At 33.3% G+C, this 23,198-nt stretch overlaps 1 protein-coding gene across 1 annotated transcript; it reads right to left on the bottom strand.

Annotated features, from left to right (window-relative positions):
• Window positions 1-20,431: 20,431 nt before the first annotated feature.
• On the bottom strand, window positions 20,432-21,789 carry LOC116137013. Its single transcript, XM_031422694.1, has 3 exons — window positions 21,317-21,789; window positions 20,769-21,166; window positions 20,432-20,658 (listed from the first exon to the last, which is right to left on the bottom strand). Exons 1-3 carry the CDS (start codon window positions 21,787-21,789, stop codon window positions 20,432-20,434), a joined length of 1,098 nt encoding a protein of 365 aa, XP_031278554.1.
• Between the last annotated feature and the right edge of the window lie 1,409 nt (window positions 21,790-23,198).

Here is a 23,198-nt window from a genome sequence, read left to right as displayed (position 1 = left end):
TCCGAGTCATAGATGTCATAAAATAGTGTTAATAGGTGTGACTCAGTTGTTTGTTATATTGTTCGTCATGTTAATTTGTTAGTTTCCAGTTAAATAGTTCGCTGCAAAGTTTTTTTCCAATTTACCAGTTGACAAATAGTTTGTTCGAATGGTGATTTAACTTGTTATCAAAGCCGGTCGCCATAGCCTTCATAGAATAGTGTTTACATCTATAAGCAGACACATTTGTTAAGCTCTGATGTTCCTAGATAAATTGTTTGGCATGTTAGTTTTAATTGTTCGTTGTCTACGTTGTAAATTAATATATTAATTCTGTATATACAATCGGAAATTAGTAATATGCTGTGCGATTTTATTTATTTATTTATTTTTTTTGTTTGCTGTTACAGATTGTATTTAACACATACTATTTCATAGTCTATAGAACATCTTTTGTAGGTGATATCTTGTGGTGGTGTTGTTCTATCCTAGTGTACAATATTTTCACCCTCTTGGTTGCAAATTCCTAATATTTTTTGCTTGAGGACAATTTTTGCTGTTGGTGTCATAGATTTGAAGGTTTCTCAGCAATTTATCCTCTTGTTGAAAGAATTTGGTTCTTTCACCAATTTGAGGAGAATTTGTATTCCGTTGTTATCATATATTATTAGCAACACAAATGCAAAAATATATAGTGATTGTCGGGTCTTTGTTTTGCAGGTTGCAGCTAGCATAGGTATTTTTGTGTAAACATCATGTTTGATGAATAGTAAATGTGTTCCAAGAAGTAACAAAGCACGTTCATTTTCTGTGTTTGCCAAGATCTTCAAAATTGAAAGTCCCTCTAGTGTAATTGCCAATAGTTTGTGTCTTTGTTTAAAGATGTTTCTTTTATGCAGAACTTGCTTTACGTTCGATTGTTTGTATAGAAAATTGCATCTATAATTTGTTAGATAAGGGAAACATTAATTGTATATAGCAATATATAATAATCAATACTCTACATGTTAGTAATACTTACGTCAAACAAACTGCTTGTAGAGTTTTGCTGCTATTCTTAGTTGCTTTAACGATAATTTTCTGCAGTATTTCTTGTCGTAGTTGTAAGAAATTTGTTCTCTGTGCCGGCGAAATTTTGTTAGTCATGATGATTTTTTCTTTGGTTTAAATGTTTGTAACATTATGTTTTTGTGGTGTCAATTCTTGTTTATATAACTTTTGAGTAGATTTTGAATAGTCGTCATATTATTTTGAATTAAATATGTCGTTTAGTATTTTTGAAAACTGATAACTGTAATTAATATTTATTAAGCATTTAATGAATTTATTTCGTATATTGGTCAATTTATTTTGTTGAATAATTTCTATTATAAAGAAATTATACTAATGTTTTTATATAAATTGTTATTAAAACATGCATTAATACTGTTAACTATTCCTAGGAAAAATAAGGAAATATCAAATTACATTGCAATGGAAAAATATATTTATTATATAATTAATGTATTAGATTATGTAGAATTCAATTTTTTTAATTTCAGATCATAGTGTGTTTTTTTTACATTTTTTTTATCTTTTTTTTTTTTTTTTTTTTTTTTTAAAATGATTTGCATCTTATGTTGTTGGTATTTAGTATTGATGCTTTTATTTTATTTTATAATGAAACGTTTTGTTTTATACAATTAGAAGGTAGGGGTGAGCGGTTCCGGGTACCCTGCACTTTTCCGGGGAACCGGAACCGGAACCGCACAGTACAGTTCCCAAAAAAGGAACCGGAACCGAACCCACAGTACAGGTTCTTCAATTCAAGGAACCGAACCTAAAATGCAGGTTCCGTTTCCTTTCCAGGGTACCCTATAAAAATCAATTACCCCCCTATTAGTTTAAAAATACAAAAATACCTTATAAGTTTACAAATACACCCCTAACAAATTTTCGTTATTCATTCATTGTGTCCATGTAACTCATACCTGTAATCTCTAAGCAACGCTTGAATTCAATCAATTCATCACAATTCACATAAAATTCGTCAATCAAACCAAAACACAAACTTATTCATCACAATTCACATAAATAACTTCACCAAAATCATTTAAACAACACACATTCTTAATACTAATTACTAACATTGCCATTTGCCAGGGGTCTATTTGATAAGTTAATAATTATTAATGTTTTAAATTTATTAATTTAATGTTATAATTGGTTAATTGGGTATTTTAATATACCAAATATAATTTAGTAATTTAATATTAGAAACAAGTATGTTATAATTAATAAGTGATCATACTAACTGTAAATTGAATGTTATAATTAATTAAGTAATTATTATTTAATTATAATGTAATATTATAATTAATTAAATTGTTAATCATTTAATTAAGTATTATAATATTGTTTATAATAGAATGTTATAATTAATTAAATAATCATACCATAAATTTATAAATAATGTTTAATTAATAAATTATAATAATTCGATTAAATATTGTGCAAATTAGTAAATTACTAATGTTTATAATATAATGTCATAATCAATTAGTAATCATTTAATTATGTAATGTTATATTAATTATAGATCTACTATAATAGTATATGTAATGTTATAATGAATTAAGTAATCATACTACAAATCTATAATTTAATATTATAATTATTAAATTTCAAATCATTTAATTAATATACTAATATTTTAATGGAATGTTATAATTGATTAGTAATCATATTACAATATATAAATAATGTTATAATTAATAAAATTTTAAATCGTTTAATTAAGTAATGTATAGTATAGTAAATTACTAATGTTTATAATGTAATGTTATAAATTCATAACTAATTAAGTAATTATGTAATCATTTAACTATATAATGTTATAATTAGAAGTAATTATAATATAATGTAATATAATAATATTTAATTTAATTGAGTAATATCTAACTATAATGTAATGCTTAATTAATGTTATAAGGTAATGTTATATTAATTAAATTTCTTATCATTTAATTAAGTATTGTGCTAATGTTTATGTAGTAAATTATAATTACTAATGTTTAAATATAATATCATAACTCATAATCAATAGTAATTATTTAATTATGTAATGTTATATTAATTATATGATCATACTATAATAGTATAATGTAATGTTATAATATTAAGTAATCATACTACAAATCTATAATTTAATATTATATTAATTAAATTTCAAATCATTTAATTAATATACTAATGTTTATAATGGAATGTTTAATTGATTAAGTAATCATATTACAATATATAAAGTAATGTTATAATTAATTAATTTTTAATCGTTTAATTAAGTAATGTAATAGTATATTAGATTACTAATGTTTATAATGTAATGTTATAAATTCATAACTAATTAAGTAATTATGTAATCATTTAACTATATAATGCTATAATTAAGTAGTAATCATAATATAATGTAATATAATATAATTATAATTTAATTGAGTAATTATTTAACTATAATGTAATGCTTAATTAATGTTTATAGGTAATGTTATAATTAATTAAATTTCTTATCATTTAATTAAGTATTGTGCTAATGTTTATGTAGTAAATTAGTAATTACTAATGTTTAAAATATAATATCATAACTCATAATCAATTAAATAATTATTTATTATGTAATGTTATATAATTATAGATCATACTATAAATATTATAATGTACTGTTATAATGAATTAAGTAATCACTACAAATCTATAATTTAATATTAATAATTAAATTTCAAATCATTTGATTAATATACTAATGTTTATAATGGAATGTTATAATTGATTAAGTAATCATATTACAAATATATAAAGTATGTTATAATTAATTAAATTTTTAATCGTTTAATTAAGTAATGTAATAGTATAGTAAATTACTAATGTTTAATATGTAAGTTATAAATTATAACTAATTAAGTAATTATGTAATCATTTAACTATATAATGCTATAATTAAGTAAGTAATCATAATATAATGTAATATTATAATATATAATTTATTGAGTAATTATTTAACTATAATGTAATGCTTAATTAATGTTTATAATGAAATGTTTATAAGATAATATTATAATTAATTAAATTTCTTATCATTCAATTAAGTATTGTGCTAATTTTTATATAGTAAATTAGTAATTACTAATGTTTAAAATTATATCATAACTCTAATCAATTAAGTAATTATTTATTAGTAATGTTATATTTTATATGATCATACTATAATATATTGAATGTTATAATGAATTTAATCATACTATAATCTTATTTATATTATAATTAAATTAATTTCAAATCATTTTTATATACTATGTTTATAATAGAATGTTATAATTGTTAAGTAATTATATAAATATATAAGGTAATGTTTAAATTAATTAATTTTTTAATCGTTAATTAAGTAATGTATAATATGTAATTAGTAAATTACTAATGTTTTAATGTAATGTTATAATTCATACCTAATTATGTAATTATGTAATCATTTAACTATGTAATGCAATTAAGTAAATGATCAAATATATATGTAATATAATAATATTATAATTTAATTGAGTAATTATTTAACTATAATGTAATGTTTATTAATGTTTATAATGAAATGTTTATAAGGTAATGTTATAATTATTAAATTTCTTATCATTTAATTAAGTATTGTGCTAATGTTTATGTAGCAAATTAATAATTACTAATGTTTAAAACATAATATCATAACTCATAATCAATTAAGTAATTATTTAATTATGTAATGTTATAATTAATTATATAATCATACTATAATGTATTATATTGATAACTATTAATAATCATACTATAAATTTTTAATGTAATATTATAATTAATTAAATTTTTAATCATTTAATTAAGTTTGTACTAATGTTTATAATAAAGTCAATTAATAAGTAGTAATCAATTAATGTAATGCTATAATTAATTATACTATAAATCAATTAATTAATGTTATAAAATTATAATTAATTAAGTATCATTAACTATAATGTAATGTTATAATTGATTAGCATGATATTTAACTAGTAATTAATTTATTAATGTTTATCAATTTATCATATATAATTAATTAATTACTTTTTATTATAGATATACTTAGAACTTGTAATTGAAGTAATAACTAAATATATTATTACTCAATCAAATATACTATTTTATTCAAAAATAATTCTTTTAATAACATTAAAAATGTAAAACACTTTTAATTGGATCATAATTCCAATTATTCACTAATTGATCAAAACTTTAATATAATGTATTATAATATATTAAGCTTTAATATGGTGTAATTTATATGTAATAAGTATAATTGTATTCGTATTTTATTTAATTAGGTTATTCTAAATTTAACTTTTTCTATTTTAAATTTTTTTTATATTAAAATAATAGAAACTCCCCCATTATTTACATTTCACAAATATTTCATTATAGTCCAGGTTCCAAAATAGGTTCTAAACAGGTTCCAAAAACAGGTTTCCAATATGGTTCCAAACAGGTTTCAAACATGTTCCAAAACAGGTTCCAAACAGGTTCCAAAACAGGTTCCAAACAGGTTCCAAACAGGGTACCCCCTGCAAGTTCCAAACAGGGTACCCTTTTTATAGGTTCCGGTTCCGGTTCCGATTCCGGTTCCTCCGGGGGTAAGAACCGGAACCGGAACCGCACAGTAGCGGTTCCAAAAAATTGGAACCGGAACCTACCCGCACAGTGCAGGTTCTGGGTAGGTTCCGATTCCGGTTCCGGTTCTTACCCTCGGTTCTGGTTCTACCCGCTACCCGTGCTCACCCCTATTAGAAGGTGAATAATACGTTGTCGTTTTCATTTTAAAAATTTTAAGTCAGTAAAACGTTATCGTTTATAGAGTTGGTCACTTTTACAATAAGAGTTTCAATTCGACTCATTGTGTATTAGTTGCTGACTTCCAGATTACATGTTTTCTTTTCAATGTCAATGACATAACCCCAAACTTTTTAACAATTTTTCCACTGTTTTTTATTTTTTCAATTGCAGTCTATTAGTCTTGGGAATTTTATCTCAGAATATATTGAGAACATGAAATATTTAATTCACAACGGTAAACTTTTTTTTGGTTGTTGTCTTTATTTTGTTTTGCATTTGCAGATAAAGTGTTTGAGTAAATGCTTAAGACATAATCAGGTAGAAATTTAACGTTTAAATAGTTTGTAATTTATTTATAGCTTCATTTGTTGTAGCTAAATTGTGTTGTTTGTTAATTCAGATTACATTTTTTTAATTGTGGTTGATTGGTTTAATTATGGGTATTTTACTGTTGTTTTTATTAATTAGTTATTAGTTATTGATTTATTGTAAATTGGTGAATCGAATTTTTAGTGGAATGAATGGTTTGTTATTTGTTGATGACTAATTTGATTTTTCTTTCCTATGTCTAATAACATGTTATTTTACATTGTAGATATGCCACCTAAGGATTTGATGAAGTTTGTTCGTATACTTGAAGCTAGGAATGCATATAAGGGAGTAACAATGGATGAATCAGACACGAAGTTATCAAATAATTCAAAAACCTGTGATTCATCTATATCAGTGTCCAATCCTGTTACACCTGCTTCTGGTTCATGTCATGTCGAATTGATTGAAGAAAAGAATGATGATACAGAAGAGCTTCCATTATGTAGATTGATAAAACGGTAGAAAACATATCACCAAGAGAATGCTGATCGGAAATCTTATATTGATTTACAAGCTTTACCTTCTAAAGATTTAGGCAATATAGTCTTGAATGCAGCCAAACATGTATATATTTTGACACTATTGATTTAAGATTTTCATTTATAATCTTTATAATATTTTGATATTAATTTTGTTAATTTGGTTTGAATTGTTTGAAATAGGGTCATGATGTTATGTTAGAAGTCAGAGAACGGTGGCTAGCTGTAGAAGCAATGGTGTCAAATTTAGAGCAGCAAAACGAAGTCATAATGTCTGACAACCGTAAAACTAAAGAGGAGAAGAAGGTTTTGAAAGAGAAGTTAGATAAGGTTGAACATAATTTGAAATGTTGTGATGATGCACTTAAAAGTGCCGAACACAAAATTGGAATTTAACACAAAGAAAATGAACTCCTCAAAAAAAAAAAAAAAAAAAAAAAAATCTTTAATTGTTCAGGCTGAAAAAGAAAAGGAAGAGGCTTGTGATACTATGACAGATATGTATGTGACCGCCAGGAAAGCCTGTGCAAATGCATTCAAATTGAAATATCCAAATGAAGACTCCATGTTTTTAGAGAAAGTTGTGTTGAAGGAGGACCCTTCTTCTTCTAGCAAAGTATGTGTTACTGTCTGTAGAAATGAAAATGGTGTGTAACTGCTGGTTGTAGTATTGAATGAACTTTTGATATGGTTTTTCTTGGTACAATTACAAAAGCAGTAGTAGATCTATCCTTGTAATTTGTTGAACATTTCTTTAAAAACAATGGTTTTTAATTTCTCTTTTGTTTCTTCTTCTTGTTGCACTAATAAGATCTTGATCCCTTCTCTTGAAGTTACCCTTGATAGAGCAATGTATAACTATCCACGAGTAAGTACCTGATGCTTCATGTATCACCCCACTGTTTTCAAATATTGGCCTTGGCTTTTGTTGGTTATCATGAAAAAGCCAACTACAATTGGCAGTTGTCTTCTTTTCAGTCTGAAGGGCCATCTTGTGTCGGCATTGGACATCACTATTCTTGGAATCACAACATTATGCCCATTTGATCCTATAATATCTCTGCTTGTATGCATTAGTTTCCTAGATGGGTTACAATTAATCTCGTGCCATTGCGAAGACCATCTGCTTGGTTCAAATTACGTAGCAACATAATTGGAACCCCAACTTTTAACTTTAATTCGTGTTTCAGCATACCAGAGCATATCAAGGTGTTCAGGAACTCAGTTGTTTATAGGATATCATCATCGTTTGACGTTCCTCCTGCTTTGCAAGTTGTATCCGAACTGTAGTATGTCTTCTCTTCTGATGGCAACATCTAAATAATATACTCATTTAGTTCATGAACTACGTCGTTTTTTGCTATAAGAATTGCTCTTTCCCTCATATACTAGGCATTTCCTATCTGATCACGTAAACCTAGGAAAACAGCATTGAGAATTGTCTCTTGTGGAGCACAATCTTCAGTAAGATTTAAGTCATTAGGAATTTCTAACAGGCTTTCATCATCTGATACACCTGTTCCTTCTCAAATACAAAGTAACCATCTGTCAAAAGCAGACATCTTATCTAAATCTGCAGTGCTGCTGTGTTTTTTTTTTTTTTTTTCTATAAGTTTCAACACTGTTATATTTTTCCAAAGATGAGATGAACATAAACATGCTTACATTATATCGAATTTTTTTCCTTTTGGAATAACAAGCAAAATTTGTCTAAAATCGCCACCAAGAGCAACAGTCATACCTCCAAACACCTTTTCAGCATTTGATTAGTCATCATAACATAAAATATCTATCAAGAGCTTCAAAGCAATTCCTATTTGCCATAGGTGCTTCATCCCAAATTATCAAACACGTTTTTCGAATAAGATCTACCAATTGTGGCCCTTTTTAATATCACATGTACTCTTGTTAGTGATATCTAAAGGAATCCGAAAACGTGAATGTGTTGTTCTTCCTCTTGGTAATAACAATTGTTGAACCGGTCGTCACAGTCACAAAATTAAACCTAGATACCGTAGTTAGCGGTAAGCAGGATCGAATCCACCAGGAGCAAGACTAATAACCTAATATATTTTGAGTTGCGGGAATGAGATTGACAATTCGATTAATTAAACTAAACAAACTAAATATAAATAATAAAACGTGAAATAAGTCACAAAATTAAACCTAAATACCGTAGTTAGCGGTAAGCAGGATCGAATCCACAAGAAGCAAGACTAACAACCTAATGTATTTTGAGTAGCAGGAATGAGATTGACAATTCGATTAATTAAACTAAACAAACTAAATATAAATAATAAAACATGAAATTAAAACTAATAAAGACTTTATAATAAAAATGTTGCCGTTACGGTTTTGGTTCGACATGAGATCGACTCACACAATTCTCCTCCACCCTCTACGATCCGCTAAACCTACAAAGCAAGGTAAATCAATGAAATGGCTTCCCGGCACTCTAGGTATAATCTATCATGTCTCACACGATCACTCAAGTTCGATTGGTTAAAGACTATCATTGAACGCCGATAAACGTTACAAGGCAATACCACTAGTTGGTACGCGATTAACAAATACAATTTGTCAACACGTATATTCCAATCAACCAACTTCACAATAAACGCAACAACAGTAGAAATTAAATTAAATCCGAATACAACTCAATTACAATTGATGCGAAGTAATGAAAAACAATATTCATCATTTAATTATTTCAAACCAACATTTATCTTTCAGCAAGTTCTATGAAAACATTAAATCATAATGGACAACAATATTCATCACAAGTTATGCTCAAATCATATTAAAGTATCGAAATCAAACATGAAACAAAAACAAATATAATCTGAAGCACAATACTACCAAATGTCCTATAATCGGGCTCATCCAACTAGTCGAGAGCTGATGAGGAGAGTCGTGGAGTCAATCACGATCTCGCCTATGCCGTAACAAACAACCGGGAACTTAGCTGCTCATGGTGGTGATGACGGAGGTTGAAACGGTGGAAACAAAGCTGATCATGACGGAGAGGAGGTAACCGACAGCGATATGATGCAAAGAAGGGGCGAAAATGACCAACGGACAGCCCGAAATACGAACAGCTGCACTCGCCGGAAAATGTTAATTTTTCGGCGAGTCTTCCTAAAAATGGTGGCGGAAATGGGATCCGAAGGTACCGATGGAAAGCTCTGGTGATGGGGAGTTCAGATCAGGTCCTGGGGAGGTGAAAAGTCGTCGAAAATGAGCAAGATCTGGGCTGGAAGATGAAGAGTCGCGGTGGCTAGATGGCGGATTCTGACAGTTTTTGCGGCGGCTGAAGCTTGGGATGTGTAGATCCGGCCATGGGGAAGGGAGATCAAGTCTTGGGGAGCCGAAACGTCGTCGAAAAACTGCGAAATATGGCCTGGAAGGCGAAAAGTCGCGGTGGTGGAAGACAAAACGTCGCGGCGTTTCGCGTGATTTACGGTTGCGGTTTGCGATGGTTTTGGTGGCTAATGAAGATCGGTGCACGGGGAGATGGATCGTCACCGGAGGCCGTCGGAAAAGAAGCTGAGGAGTCACCGGAAAAGATGGATGAACAGCCCCCTGTATGCGACCTTTCGTTTTATTTTATAGACAACCTGTAAAATATCACTTTGGTCGCTGCACTATTAAAAATTGACAAAATCAACCCTTGTAAATATGACAGTTTACCCCCTAAACAGCATAAATGAGACAAAATCACCCCTAATCCATAAACCACAACCTAATATCAACTCATATCCTTTCCAAAATCATTCCAAACATGTTAAATTCATAAGAAAAATATTAGGAAGCGATTTTTGTGAATAAATTCATAAATTCTTTAATTATCTCAATACACTTCAATTTAATCACACTTGGGGTATTTTTATCACCAAAATAGAGTCACTTTCATGACTCTAACACATTCCCCAACTTACTCTTTGCTCGTCCTCGAGTAAAGTTAAAAGAACTCTTTCAACATTCTCACAAAACCATATACAACCATATTCATAAACAAACAAGACATTCATCAAAAGTAAAGTGAAGAATTTGAACCTAACATGCAAACAACACAATCCTAAATAAAGAACTAAAGTTTCTATCAGATTTGCCTATCTCCATTCAAGCTTCTCAAACACACATTTCATATTCATATCACAATGTTAAAATGTTATGCAAAACTCCCAACTTATGTACATGCAACATAATGCTCATTTTCCTTACAAGATTTTGACATATTTTTTTTTTTTCATTCATCACTTGTTTGTTTGTTTTTTTTTTTTTCTTTTTTTTTTTTTCCTTTTGTCTAACTTCTTAAGTTTCTAGAAGGTCCGTGCAACGGGCTTTAGGTCAATGACTCCCAAACCAGATGGCTATAGGGCACTAAGTGTAGAACACTCTCGAACTTACTCACCGAACCAACTAGGCTACAAATCAAGACTTTACTTTATTTCTTTTTTTATAAATTATGATCTATGTAATGACTTCTTAAGCTTTCTAGAGGACCCATGTAACGAGTTTTAGGCCAACCGCTCCCAAGCTAGATATCTTTAAGGGATTAGGTGTAGAACACCCTCGGGCGTACTCACTCCAGTCAACTAGGCTCAAATCAAAACCAAATCATCAAGCAACCTTTAAGCACTTTTAACACACGCAAGATAATAAATGAAACTTTGCTCCATGAGCATGTAAGTATGTGGGAGACTTGCATAAACACTAAACATATGACATTTACACAAAACGGTGTCTAACCTAATTATGGACAAACCTAGACATAAACAGAACCAATGGTGCAATGTTTAAAACCATGTTGCAACAAACAATTTTCAAAAACCTCACAAAACCTTCAACTAGCATCTCAATTGCTTCAAATGGTGATTATGCATGATATCATGAAATTTTTTAAAAATAACTCACTTTAGTTCACTTTAACCACTTTTGGACCTACAAGAGTAAGATCAACATATTTTCACAAAAAAACATCATCATGCCGCAAAAATTTAAGCACAATCCATTCAACACACAATCTCCACAAAAGCATCATCAAAAACACTTCACAAAGCTATCACAATCTCACAAAAGCATCATAACAACACTTCACAAAAATATAAAATCAGATCAACACTCCCCAACTTAAAAGTCATTGTCCTCAATGACCCACAACTACAAATATCCTCCCCAACTTAGCATCAAATGATCTCAAATGGCAATATGATCAATAACATTAAAATCGTCAACATATTTGAGAAACAAGAAATCTAACAATAATAGCATATAAGGTGGAGAGTACAACCTGAGGAACAAAGTAGGGCTGTCATCAACAGAGTTTGTGGAGCATGATAAGCGTAGCCTTGGACTAGTTAATGAGTTTCCAAACATGACAATCCTGCAAAGACAAAAACAACAAAAACATACAAGCAGTAAAAACATATTTACAAAGTGGGTTGCCTCCCACAAGCGCTAAGTTTAAAGTCTTCAGCCAGACTCAGTGCACTGACATGGCTAATGTGGTTCTAATAAAGAACACTCCTCAATCACCTCTCCATCATAATGCCATCGACATAAGGTTTAGTCTTTTGGCCTATCACCTTAAAAACTTGTCCCCTTTTTGGGTTTCGAATTTCAACAGCTCCATGAGGAAACCATTAAGAACAATAAAAGGGCATCCCATCGTGACCGAAGCTTCCCCAGAAAGAGGCAAAGCTTAGAGTTAAAGAGCCACATTTTGTTAGGAGAGAATGACTTCCTAACAATGTGTTTATCGTGAAAAGCTTTAGTTTTCTCTTTAGAGATGCGAGAGTTCTCATAAGCTTCGTGTTTAGCTCATCTAACTCCAAAAGTTGGAGTTTCCTATGGTCACGGCGTTGGTGGGATATCAAAATTGAATTTCCTTGTGGCCCAATATGCTCTATGTTCAAGTTCTACAGGTAAATGGCATGCTTTCCCAAAAACTAACCGATAAGGGGACATGCCAATAGGGGTACGATATGCAGTTCGATAGGCCCAAAGTGCATCATTCAGACGCATTGACCAATCCTTACGATCGGACCGTACCATTTTCTCTAAGATAGTCTTAATTTCCCTATTAGCACGTTCCACTTGTCCACTAGTTTGGGGGTAATAAGGTGTGGCAACTCGATGGGTGATTGAGTACTTTTTCAATAGTGAGCCAAAGTGCCTATTGGTGAAATGTGAGCCACCATCACTGATGATGGCGTGCAGATGACCGAAATGGCTAAAGATGTGCGATTGAACAAAGTTGACGACCACCCTATGATCATTGGTCCTAGTGGCAATGACTTCTACCCATTTAGACATATAATCCACTGCAAGCAAGATATATTCAAAGCCAAAAGATGAGGGAAATGGACCCATGAAATCAATACCCCACACATCAAACACTTCCACAATTAAAATAGGATTCAAGGGCATTATTTCTCGTCTACCAATATTCCCTACTTTTTGACATGAAGTAAAAGCACGACAATAAAAGAATGCATCACGAAAAAGAGAGGGCCAATAGAAACCAGACTGGAAGACCTTTAAAGCGGTCCTCTTGCCACTATAATGACCACCACAAGCATAAGAATGACAAAATGCAAGTACACTACTAAACTCATGGTCGGGAACACATCTCCTAACTATCTAGTCTACACACACCATGAAAAGGTCAAGATCTTCAAAAAAATAATGCTTGATGGTTGCAAAGAAATGATCTTTCTGAGTTTTGGTCCACCCTAATGGTAATTGTCCTACGGTCAAGAAATTTACTATATGGGCACACCAAGGTACTTTGGGTTGGGATATCGCAAACAGTTGCTCATCCGGGAAAGATTCATTCAAACATTGACTAGGGACATACTCTATAAAGAGTCTAGACAAGTGGTCAGCGACCATATTATCACTACCCTTTTTATCTTTAATTTCTAGATCAAACTCTTGCAACAACAAAATCCATCGAATTAGTCTAGGCTTAGTGTCTTTCTTGGCTAACAAATACCTAACTGCAACGTGGTCTGTAAAGACAACTATCCTAGACCCAAAAAGATAAGACCAGAACTTATCAAGGGAAAATACTACTGCAAGCAACTCTTTCTTCGTAGTGGTGTAATTACATTAAGCATCGAAGAGGGTCTTGCTTGCATAGTAGATCACAAAGGACATTTTATTCTCCCGTTGGCCAAGGACTGCACCAATGGCATAGTCCGACGCGTCACACATCACTTGAAAATGTAGATTCCAATTAGGAGGTTGCATGACGGGTGTTGTGGTCAACACTTCCTTCAAAATGGTAAAGGCAATCATACAAGAGTCATAAAAAACAAATGGCACATCTTTAGCAAGCAAATCACACTAAGGCTTGGAGATCTTGCTAAAATTCTGGATGAAACGCCTATAAAATCTTGCATGGCCTAAGAAAGATCTAATTTGTTTGACCGACAAAGGTGGTGGTAGTAGAGAAATCAACTCTACCTTTGCCTTATCCACTGTTATCCCCTTATTGGAAACTACATGACCTAAGACAATTCCCTCTTGAACCATGAAATGGCTCTTTTCCCAACTAAGAACAAGATTTGTCTCTTTGCAAAGTTTTAACACAAACTCAAGTTTTTCGAGACAATCATCAAAAGATGCACCAAACACAGAAAAATCATCCATGAAGACTTCAAGGAATTGACCCACCATGTCAGAAAATATCGATAACATGCACCTTTGAAACGTTGCCGATGCATTGCACAACCCGAAGGGCATGCGACGAAAGGCAAACGTGCCAAAAGGACATGTAAACGTGGTCTTTTCCTGGTCTTCGGGGGCAACTGGTACTTGGTTATATCCGGAATAGCCATCCAGAAAACAATAGAAAGCTTGCCCTGCGAGTTTTTCTAGGATTTGGTCAATAAATGGGAGCGGGAAATGATCTTTCCTAGTGGCTAGGTTGAGCTTCCTATAGTCAATGCAAACTCTCCATCCTGTGGGAGTACGGGTAGGAATTTGCTCACCTCTTTCATTTTCAACAACGGTGAGGCCACTTTTCTTAGGTACAACATGGGTCAGACTCACCCATTGGCTGTCAGATATAGGGTAGATGATACCCGCATCAAGCCATTTGATCACCTCTTTCTTCACCACCTCTTTCATGTTCGGGTTTAACCTTCTTTGAGCTTCATGCATCGGTTTAGTTCATGCACCGGTTTAGCATTCTCCTCACAAAATATGCGATGTATGCACAAAGAAGGGCTAATCCCTCGCAAATCAGCTACCGACCAACCAATTGCTTCTTTAAGTGCTGTCAAGACCGCCACTAATCTCTCCTCTTGCTCACTATCTAAGTTGGCGACAATGATCATGGGTAAGGTCTTGTTGGGTCCTAGGAAAACATAATTTAGAGTATCAGGCAAAACCTTCAACTCTAAGACTGGTGGACACTCAATTGACCTCGGTTGTGTCGTCTTAGACAATGGTGGTGAGGGTTCATACTTGATGTTCCAAGGTCGACGCTCTAGAGTGGGCGACCTAGCTATATACGCACTAACCTCCTGAATCTCAGACACGACACTCAAGCTAGATATCTCCTAAACAAATGGATTCATAAGAGTGTAAATTGTATCATCACATAACATATGTGGGGTGTGAGCCTCCACTAGACTGTCAATTGCATCAACCATGGAACACTCGTTATCGTCCTTACGCATTGGTCCTAAACCAGCATTAAATACATTAAGTCTCAGTTTCCTATTCCCAAAAGACACTTCCATCTCTCCTGATCTATAGTTAATGCATGCATTTGTCGTTGCTAGAAAAGGTCTCCCTAAAATAATCGGTGGCATACTTCCACTACTCGTATACTTCATGTCTAAGACAAGAAAATCCACCGAAAAATATAGTTCCTCAACCTTAACTAACACGTCCTAAATTAGGCCCCTAGGCATTTTGATCGATTGGTCAACTAACTGTAGGATGACTTCAATAGACTTGAGCTCACCTAAGTTAAACTGTTCATACACGGAAGTGGGTAATAAGTTCACGCTCGCCCCTAAGTCTAAGAGTGCTCTATCAATCGTGACATTACCTATCACACAAGAAATAATAGGAGCTCCTGGATCCTTTAACTTCGGGGGAATGCGGTTTGAGACAACCGCACTTACATTTTTCGATAAATGTACAGTCTTAGGTGTGTGAGATTTCATTTGCCTTTTTTGTGTGTACAAGTCTTTGAGGAATTTGGCATACGCAGGTACTTGCTTAATGGCATCTAAGAGTAGAATGTTAATATGTACCTGCTTAAACAACTCAATCATTTCCTCAATCCTAGCACTTTTCCTAGTAGTGAGAACATTTGGGGGCTCTAAGCACTGAGGAAAGGGTGCTCTCGGTATGTACGATGCAGGGGATGGTTCATTCTCCCCAACTTTCTCCTTACCTGGTCTCTGAACACTTGACTCTACAAGTGGCTCAACCTCACTCTTTTTGGCTTGATCCCTACCTAGACTCTCCTCTTCTCTACCTTGGACTTTTACTTCCCTCTTAGGCCTAATTAGCTCTCGGCCGCTCCGAAGAGTCATCACAGCCTTAGCTTGTTCGAAAAACCCTCTCTGTTTATAAGAACCACTAGGGTTACCTATGACTTGACTAGACAATTGGCCTTGTTCCCTCCTATTGACTACTTCGGCTATTTGACTAATCTAGGTCTCTAACTTACTAATGGATTGGGAATGAGAATGTAGAAGTTGGGTATTCTGCTCTAAATCCTGAAACCTAGCATTCATGTCGGCTTTTTGTTGCTACATGGTTTGGAGCATTTGAGCCATCATTGATTCTAGTGAACTAGACACTAGAGTAGGCTGCTGAATGGGAGGTGGGATCCTAGGTTGGATGGGTGGTTGGATTGAAGGTTGCTCCCTATAATTGCCTTGCTGATTGGAAGAATTGTTCCTGTATGGCATATTATTAGGGACATTCTGAGGTGGTTGTGGCTTCCATGAAAAATTAGGGTGGTTACGCCACCCAGGATTGTATGTGTTCGAGTACAGATCGTTCCGTCTTTGGAAGCCTTGTGCAACCTGCACTTGCTCCTCAAAAGAGTCAAGGGCAAGTTCCTCAACTGGATGGTCAAGAGTGGAGTGCATGGAAAAAACATCCTGGTTCGCCTTCTGAGATGATTATGTAGAGGGTTGCCCTTGTATAGATACAAACTGGTCAAATCGGTGGGCCAACACCTCTAACTTGGAACTAATGTCATCTAACCGTGACACCTCATACACGCCACCCTTCTTGGATGGATGCCCTGAGATAGGCATTCTAGACGCAGAAATGTGGTGCATTGAATTTTCACTTAAGGTCTCGAAGAGTTGCCATAACTCATTCTCGTCCTTGTGCATAAATGTTCCTCCACAAGAGGCGTCTACCATATTTCTATGTCTCTCGGTCAGTCCGTCATAGAAACTACGAACTAATTGCCACCTAGGGACTGCATGATGGGGACACTTCCTAAGTATTTCCTTCAAACGTTCCCAACTCTCATAAAATTCCTCGCCATCAAGTTGAGCGAAACTAGTAATGGCTCGTCGTATGCTGTTGGTTTTACCAATAGGATAATACTTTTTTAGGAATCCTTATTGCATTTGGGTCCAAGAGATAATGGACCCTGCTACCAAAGAATTGAGCCACTGTTTGGCTCGATCCTTAAGTGAAAATGGGAACAAAATTAAGCGCACGACATCTTCATTCACATGTTGAAGTCTAACTGTGGAGCAAACCTCTAAAAATTCATCTAAGTGTTTGTATGGCTCCTCATTTAAATTCCCATAATAAATTGGCAACAATTGGATGACACTAGTTTTGATCTCATAGTGTTGTGTCTGGACATTGGGGATACGGATACATGAGGCTGAAGTGTAGGTGGTGGGTGCGAAATGTTGGCTAAGGGGCAAATGTGCGGGTTCATCATAGTCAGCCATCCTACGTGCTTGTTTTCTATTCCTCTTACAAGTGAATTCAATTTCAAGATTCAAAGGTAATAATTCTTCATTACAAGACCTTCTAGTTTGCATTCACCAACCAAACACACAAAAGGCTCAACAAGAAACGCAGCAATAATCTCAAAGAAAATTAACTAAATGCAAAACCTAAGAAACAAATTTTACTAAGCACATGAAACAAAACTAAAACAAATCTAAAATCTAACGAAACTATACCCAACAAAATTTCACACAACAAATATGTTTAATCAAAACTAAATTTATCAATGCAACCTAAAGAATTTAATACTAAGAACAAAAATTAAATCCTAGGAATAAAAAATCAAAGGTTAAGAGAATTTCACAATCGGGTCATGCAAGATCTTTACTGCTCACGACACGTTGAAGCGTTTTCCCAATTGTAATTTTCATACAAAACAAAAACAAACACAAATGAAACTATTCCAATGAAAATAAAATAAAATGAAGTAAAAATGAAATTACGCAAACAACCTAAAAAGAAAATAATTAACCAACAATGCAAAGAGACAAACTAAACAGAACACAAAAATTAAACAATTCACCCAAACAAATAATCACAATAAAGAAAATAATACAAACAAAACAACAAAGACTAAAATAAACCTAGAATAAAAACTAATGACTACCTAAACAGACGAAGTCGAAAGCACGTTGCTCCCTGGCAACGGTGTCAAATTTTTTTTGAACCGGTCATCACAGTTACAAAATTAAACCTAAATACCGTAGTTAGCAGTAAGTAGGATCGAATCCACAAGGAGCAAGACTAACAACCTAATGTATTTTGAGTAGCGGGAATGAGATTGACGATTCGATTAATTAAACTAAACAAACTAAATATAAATAAAAAACGTGAAATTAAAACTAATAAAGACTTTATAATAAAAATGTTGCCGTTACGGTTTTGGTTTGACACGAGACCGACTCACACAATTCTCTTCCACCCTCTACGATCCCTTAAACTTACAAGGCAAGGTAAATCAATGAAATGGCTTCCCGACACTCTAGGTATAATCTATCCTGTCTCACCCGATCACTCAATTTCGATTGGTTAAAGACTATCATTGAACGCCGATAAACACTACAAGGTAATACCACTAGTTGGTACGCAATTAACAAATACAATTAGTCAACACGTATATTCCAATCAACCAACTTCACAATAAACGCAACAACAGTAGAAATTAAATTAAATTCGAACACAACTCAATTACAATCGATGCGAAGTAATGAAAAGCAATATTCATCATTTAATTATTTCAAACCAACGTTTATCATTCAGCAAGTTCTTTGAAAACATTAAATCATAATGGACAACAATATTCATCACAAGTTATGCTCAAATCATATTAAAGTATCAAAATCAAACATGAAACGAAAACAAATATAATCGAAGCACAATACTATCAAATGTCCTATAATCGGGCTCATCCAACTAGTCGAGAGCTAATGAGGAGAGTCGTGGAGTCAATCTTGATCTCGCCTATGTCGTAACAGACAACCGGGAACTTAGCCACTCATGGTGGTGATGACGGAAGTTGAAACGGTGGAAACGAAGCTGATCATGGCGGAGAGGAGGTAATCGACAACGATATGATATGAAGAAGGGGCGAAAACGACCAACGGACAGCCTGGAATACGAACAGCCACACTCGCCGGAAAATGTTAATTTTTCGACGGGTCTTCCGGAAAATGGTGGCAGAAATGGGATCCGAAGGTACCGATGGAAAGCTTTAGTGATGGGGAGTTCAAATTAGGTCTTAGGGAGGTGAAAAGTCGCCAGAATTGAGCAAGATCTGCGCTGGAAGATGAAGAGTCGCAGTGGCTAGATGGCGGATTTCGACGGTTTTTTCGGCAGCTGAAGCTTGGGATGTGTAGATCCGACCGTGGGGAAGGGAGATCAAGTCTTGGGGAGCCGAAATGTCGCCAGAAAAAGGCAAAATCTGGCCTGGAAGGCGAAAAGTCGTGGTGGTGGAAGACGAAACGTCGCGGCGTTTCGCGTGATTTACGGTGGCAGTTTGCAGTGGTTTTGGTGGCTGATGAAGATCGGTGCACGGGGAGATGGATCGTCATCAGAAGCCACCAGAAAAGAAACTAAGGAGTAGCCAGAAAAGATGGATGAACAGCCCCTTGTACGCGACCTTTCATTTTCATTTTATAGACAATCTATAAAATATCGCTTTGGTCCCTACATGATTGAAAATTGACAAAATCAACCCTTGTAAATATGACAGTTTACCCCCTAAACAACATAAATGAGACAAAATCACCCCTAATCCATAAACCACAACCTAATATCAACTCATATCCTTTCCAAAATCATTCCAAACATGTTAAATTCATAAGAAAAATATTAGGAAATGATTTTCGTGAATAAATTCATAAATTTTTTAATTGTCTCAATATACTTCAATTTAATCACACTTGGGGTATTTTTATCACCAAAATAGAGTCACTTTCATGACTCTAACAACAATGCATCAATTCCTGAGGTTGAAACAGTAAGTACACTTTTGCCTTCAGATCGTAACTTGCTTATTATTGTTGACCGTAGGAATGCCTTGCTTGCTCCATCGTGACCATAAACCGAAAAAGTTGTACCTTTTTTATCTTCAACTGAATCCATAATTGAATGATAGAAATTCTTTGCCCATCGTTAAGACCATCATACAAATCATCGTGCAATGTTATATTGCTAGCAATGTCATAACTCATCTCCTCAACAATCATTCTATTCTATGTACTCTCGAATTCAGAACGATTTGGAATCGGAATTCCATGGAAATCAACCATTGTTTTCCCTCCCTTTTTAATCAAGTCTTCAATTTCAATCAATGCATGATTTTGCAGTTGTTCATCACTGAATCTAACTGTTTGCATTCTCGTTTGCTGTTTCAGAATATATGACATATCTTCAAATAACTTAACCGCATTTTTTTTCCACAAATCTACAGGACTAACAACTTCATTGAATAATAGAATTGTTACAATAGCTATCGTAAACGACTTCCAGAAACCCACACTGACGCTTCGTTTAGACAATCATTCCATTATTTATCATCATCCATTAGACCTGAAGCATAACATGCATCTTTGAATGTAGGATGTATTTCTCCATTTACAGTTCTAATATCTGCAAATGATGTTGCTCCTTTAACTAAATTTAGGAGCATTAGCAAATAATATTTCTCGCCAGTATCTGGAAATGCAAAGTAGATTCTGCCAATACATTTTTCATTTTTTCTTTTCATCCATTTTCTTTCTGTATCATTCCAAACCAATTTAGTTGGAAAATCATAATACGTCAATGATCTTGCTTGAGGGTTTTCTTCTTTGCATTTCATCCACTCTGTTAATTTAGTCTGTGTAACAGCTTTACTTTCTAAATATGTTAATAAACACTTATCTGGATTGAAGATTATTGTTTGTTCATTCTCCAGGTGGAATGGTAATCTCTCAACTGCAGGTTCTCTGTAACAGATATCAAATTGAAATATCTTCTAGCAAGATTCCATAGCAGATATGTATCTGTAATTTGAATATCAAATTCGTTAATGTTATAATTATAATAAATAATAACAAATGATACTATGAGATTATATGTTATTTGTTTGCATATACCTGCAATCAAGATAAGCTTTGATTTCGTCCACCATTCCACTGTTAGTAGATTCAGAACTCGCTCCACTATCCTTATTAGACTGTTTAGAAACTGTTATTCTATCAGGCCCTTTGTTGATGTATTTGAACAAATATTTGATTGACCTGTGTTGATTATAGATCTCGATATTAAGGTGGGCATCAAACTTTATCAATAAATTCGTATTGTAAGGAACAACAAAAAGATTATTCAATTTGACTAATTTTTTCTCAATAAATACGCCAGTATCCCGCCTTCTATGTAGTGGGTATCCTTCATCATCGACAATTGTAGTTTTAACAAACTTCTTTGGAAAATGGTTTTGACATTTTCCTTTCTGCATGCATGGGGATTTTTTATTCGCATCACCACATGGGCCATGGATCATGTAGTTTTCGACAGCAGCAAAAGCAAGAGGATCGCTTTCTTTATCAGGTATTTCAGCATATACCATATTATCTATTTTTGATACCGGAGGATTCTTGTACTTGGGAGCCAGAAAAAGCAATATATGTGCATGTAGAAGTCCTCTTTTCTGGAACTCAACTGCTTAGACAACTGGAAAAAAGAATATGATATTATTAATATTCGTTAACATACATTAATCGCATATGATATATAATTAATAAAGCAGTTATATTTAAAAGAATGTATATATTATTCATCAGAGTACTTTCTTGCTTCAATCTCACCAAAATATTTCACCAAAATATTTCTTGTGTTTTATTTCTCTCATCAATTCAAGTAATTTTATTTCAAACACTCTGCACATAGCAGTTACTTTACCTTCTTCATCACAATGCCAAATAGCATTTTGTATAAATTGAATTTCTGGCCATTTTGGATTACATGTGAATGTCAAGAAAATATCAGGATATCCAGAAGTCCTGCAAATTGCCATAGCCTCTTGATAATTTCAAACACGATATCGAGGACCGCCGGCATGAGAAGATGGTAACAATGTAGATTTGCCTATATGTTGTGAATTCACATCTCCATTTGAAACAACATCCATCAATCCACTGTACAAATCCCTCCTTAATTTTTTTTTTTTTTTTTTTTTGATTATTTCTAATCCAACGAAGTCTTTCTTCTTCGATAGCCATATATGCATCTACAATATATTGTTGCAACAATCTGCCAGATTTCATCAGAGTGTGACCTTCATTTACTCTATATTATAATCGAACTGCATAAAATTGACACATTGTTAACCTGTTTCTCTTAAGAGGTTTTTTGTTCTCCATAACTCTATGATCAATGTCAATTATGTATCCATCTTCCCCATATGGGAATAAAATTGGATAACTTCATGCCATAAAACTTGGATGTAAATCAGTAAGTCTTTGAAGACCTTCTTTGAAATGGTAAACAATAACATCTTTTCCACGTTCAGATAGTCCAATATCACCAACTATTAGACTTGCAATTTCAGATGCAGTTGGCAGATTGTATTGTCTTCCATCTCTTTCTCTATGGATTTTTAATTGCAATTGCAATTCTTGAACATTGTTTGAATGAATAGCGTCCCTGGCAAACCAAAAAAATTTAACCAATTCATTGTTCATGTCTAGCATTAATTGCAATTCTTGCATCAAATCATTGTCAATGGAACCTTCATCTAGATAATCTTTCATACAATTCAATCTGTGACTGGTTTCACATTGTGTGTCGTATATATAGAGTTGTACAAACGTAGGTTTCCTTCTGGTAGATGGAAGCAACGATCCTATATGATGGTAATTCTGTCCGCAAAGTCTAAAAAAAAATGCACCACTCCCTTTGTTGATGTCACGATCAATTGTCCTGCCCATTGAAGTAAATGAGAGTACTGAATTATACATTCTTATTTTGTAACTGAAT

The sequence above is a fragment of the Pistacia vera genome, unplaced genomic scaffold (assembly GCF_008641045.1).
Source record: "Pistacia vera cultivar Batoury unplaced genomic scaffold, PisVer_v2 Contig320, whole genome shotgun sequence".
NCBI lineage: Eukaryota > Viridiplantae > Streptophyta > Magnoliopsida > Sapindales > Anacardiaceae > Pistacia > Pistacia vera.
This window is presented reverse-complemented; position numbering and strand designations above follow the sequence as displayed.

Coding starts and splice junctions, on each gene's coding strand:
- LOC116137013 (XM_031422694.1), bottom strand. CDS start 21,789: ATGGTATATGCTGAAATACCTGATAAAGAAAGCGATCCTCTTGCTTTT. Junction 21,167..21,316: donor AAAGCTTATCTTGATTGCAG/GTATATGCAAAC, acceptor TATCTGTTACAG/AGAACCTGCAGTTGAGAGAT. Junction 20,659..20,768: donor AGATGCATGTTATGCTTCAG/GTCTAATGGATG, acceptor TATTCAATGAAG/TTGTTAGTCCTGTAGATTTG.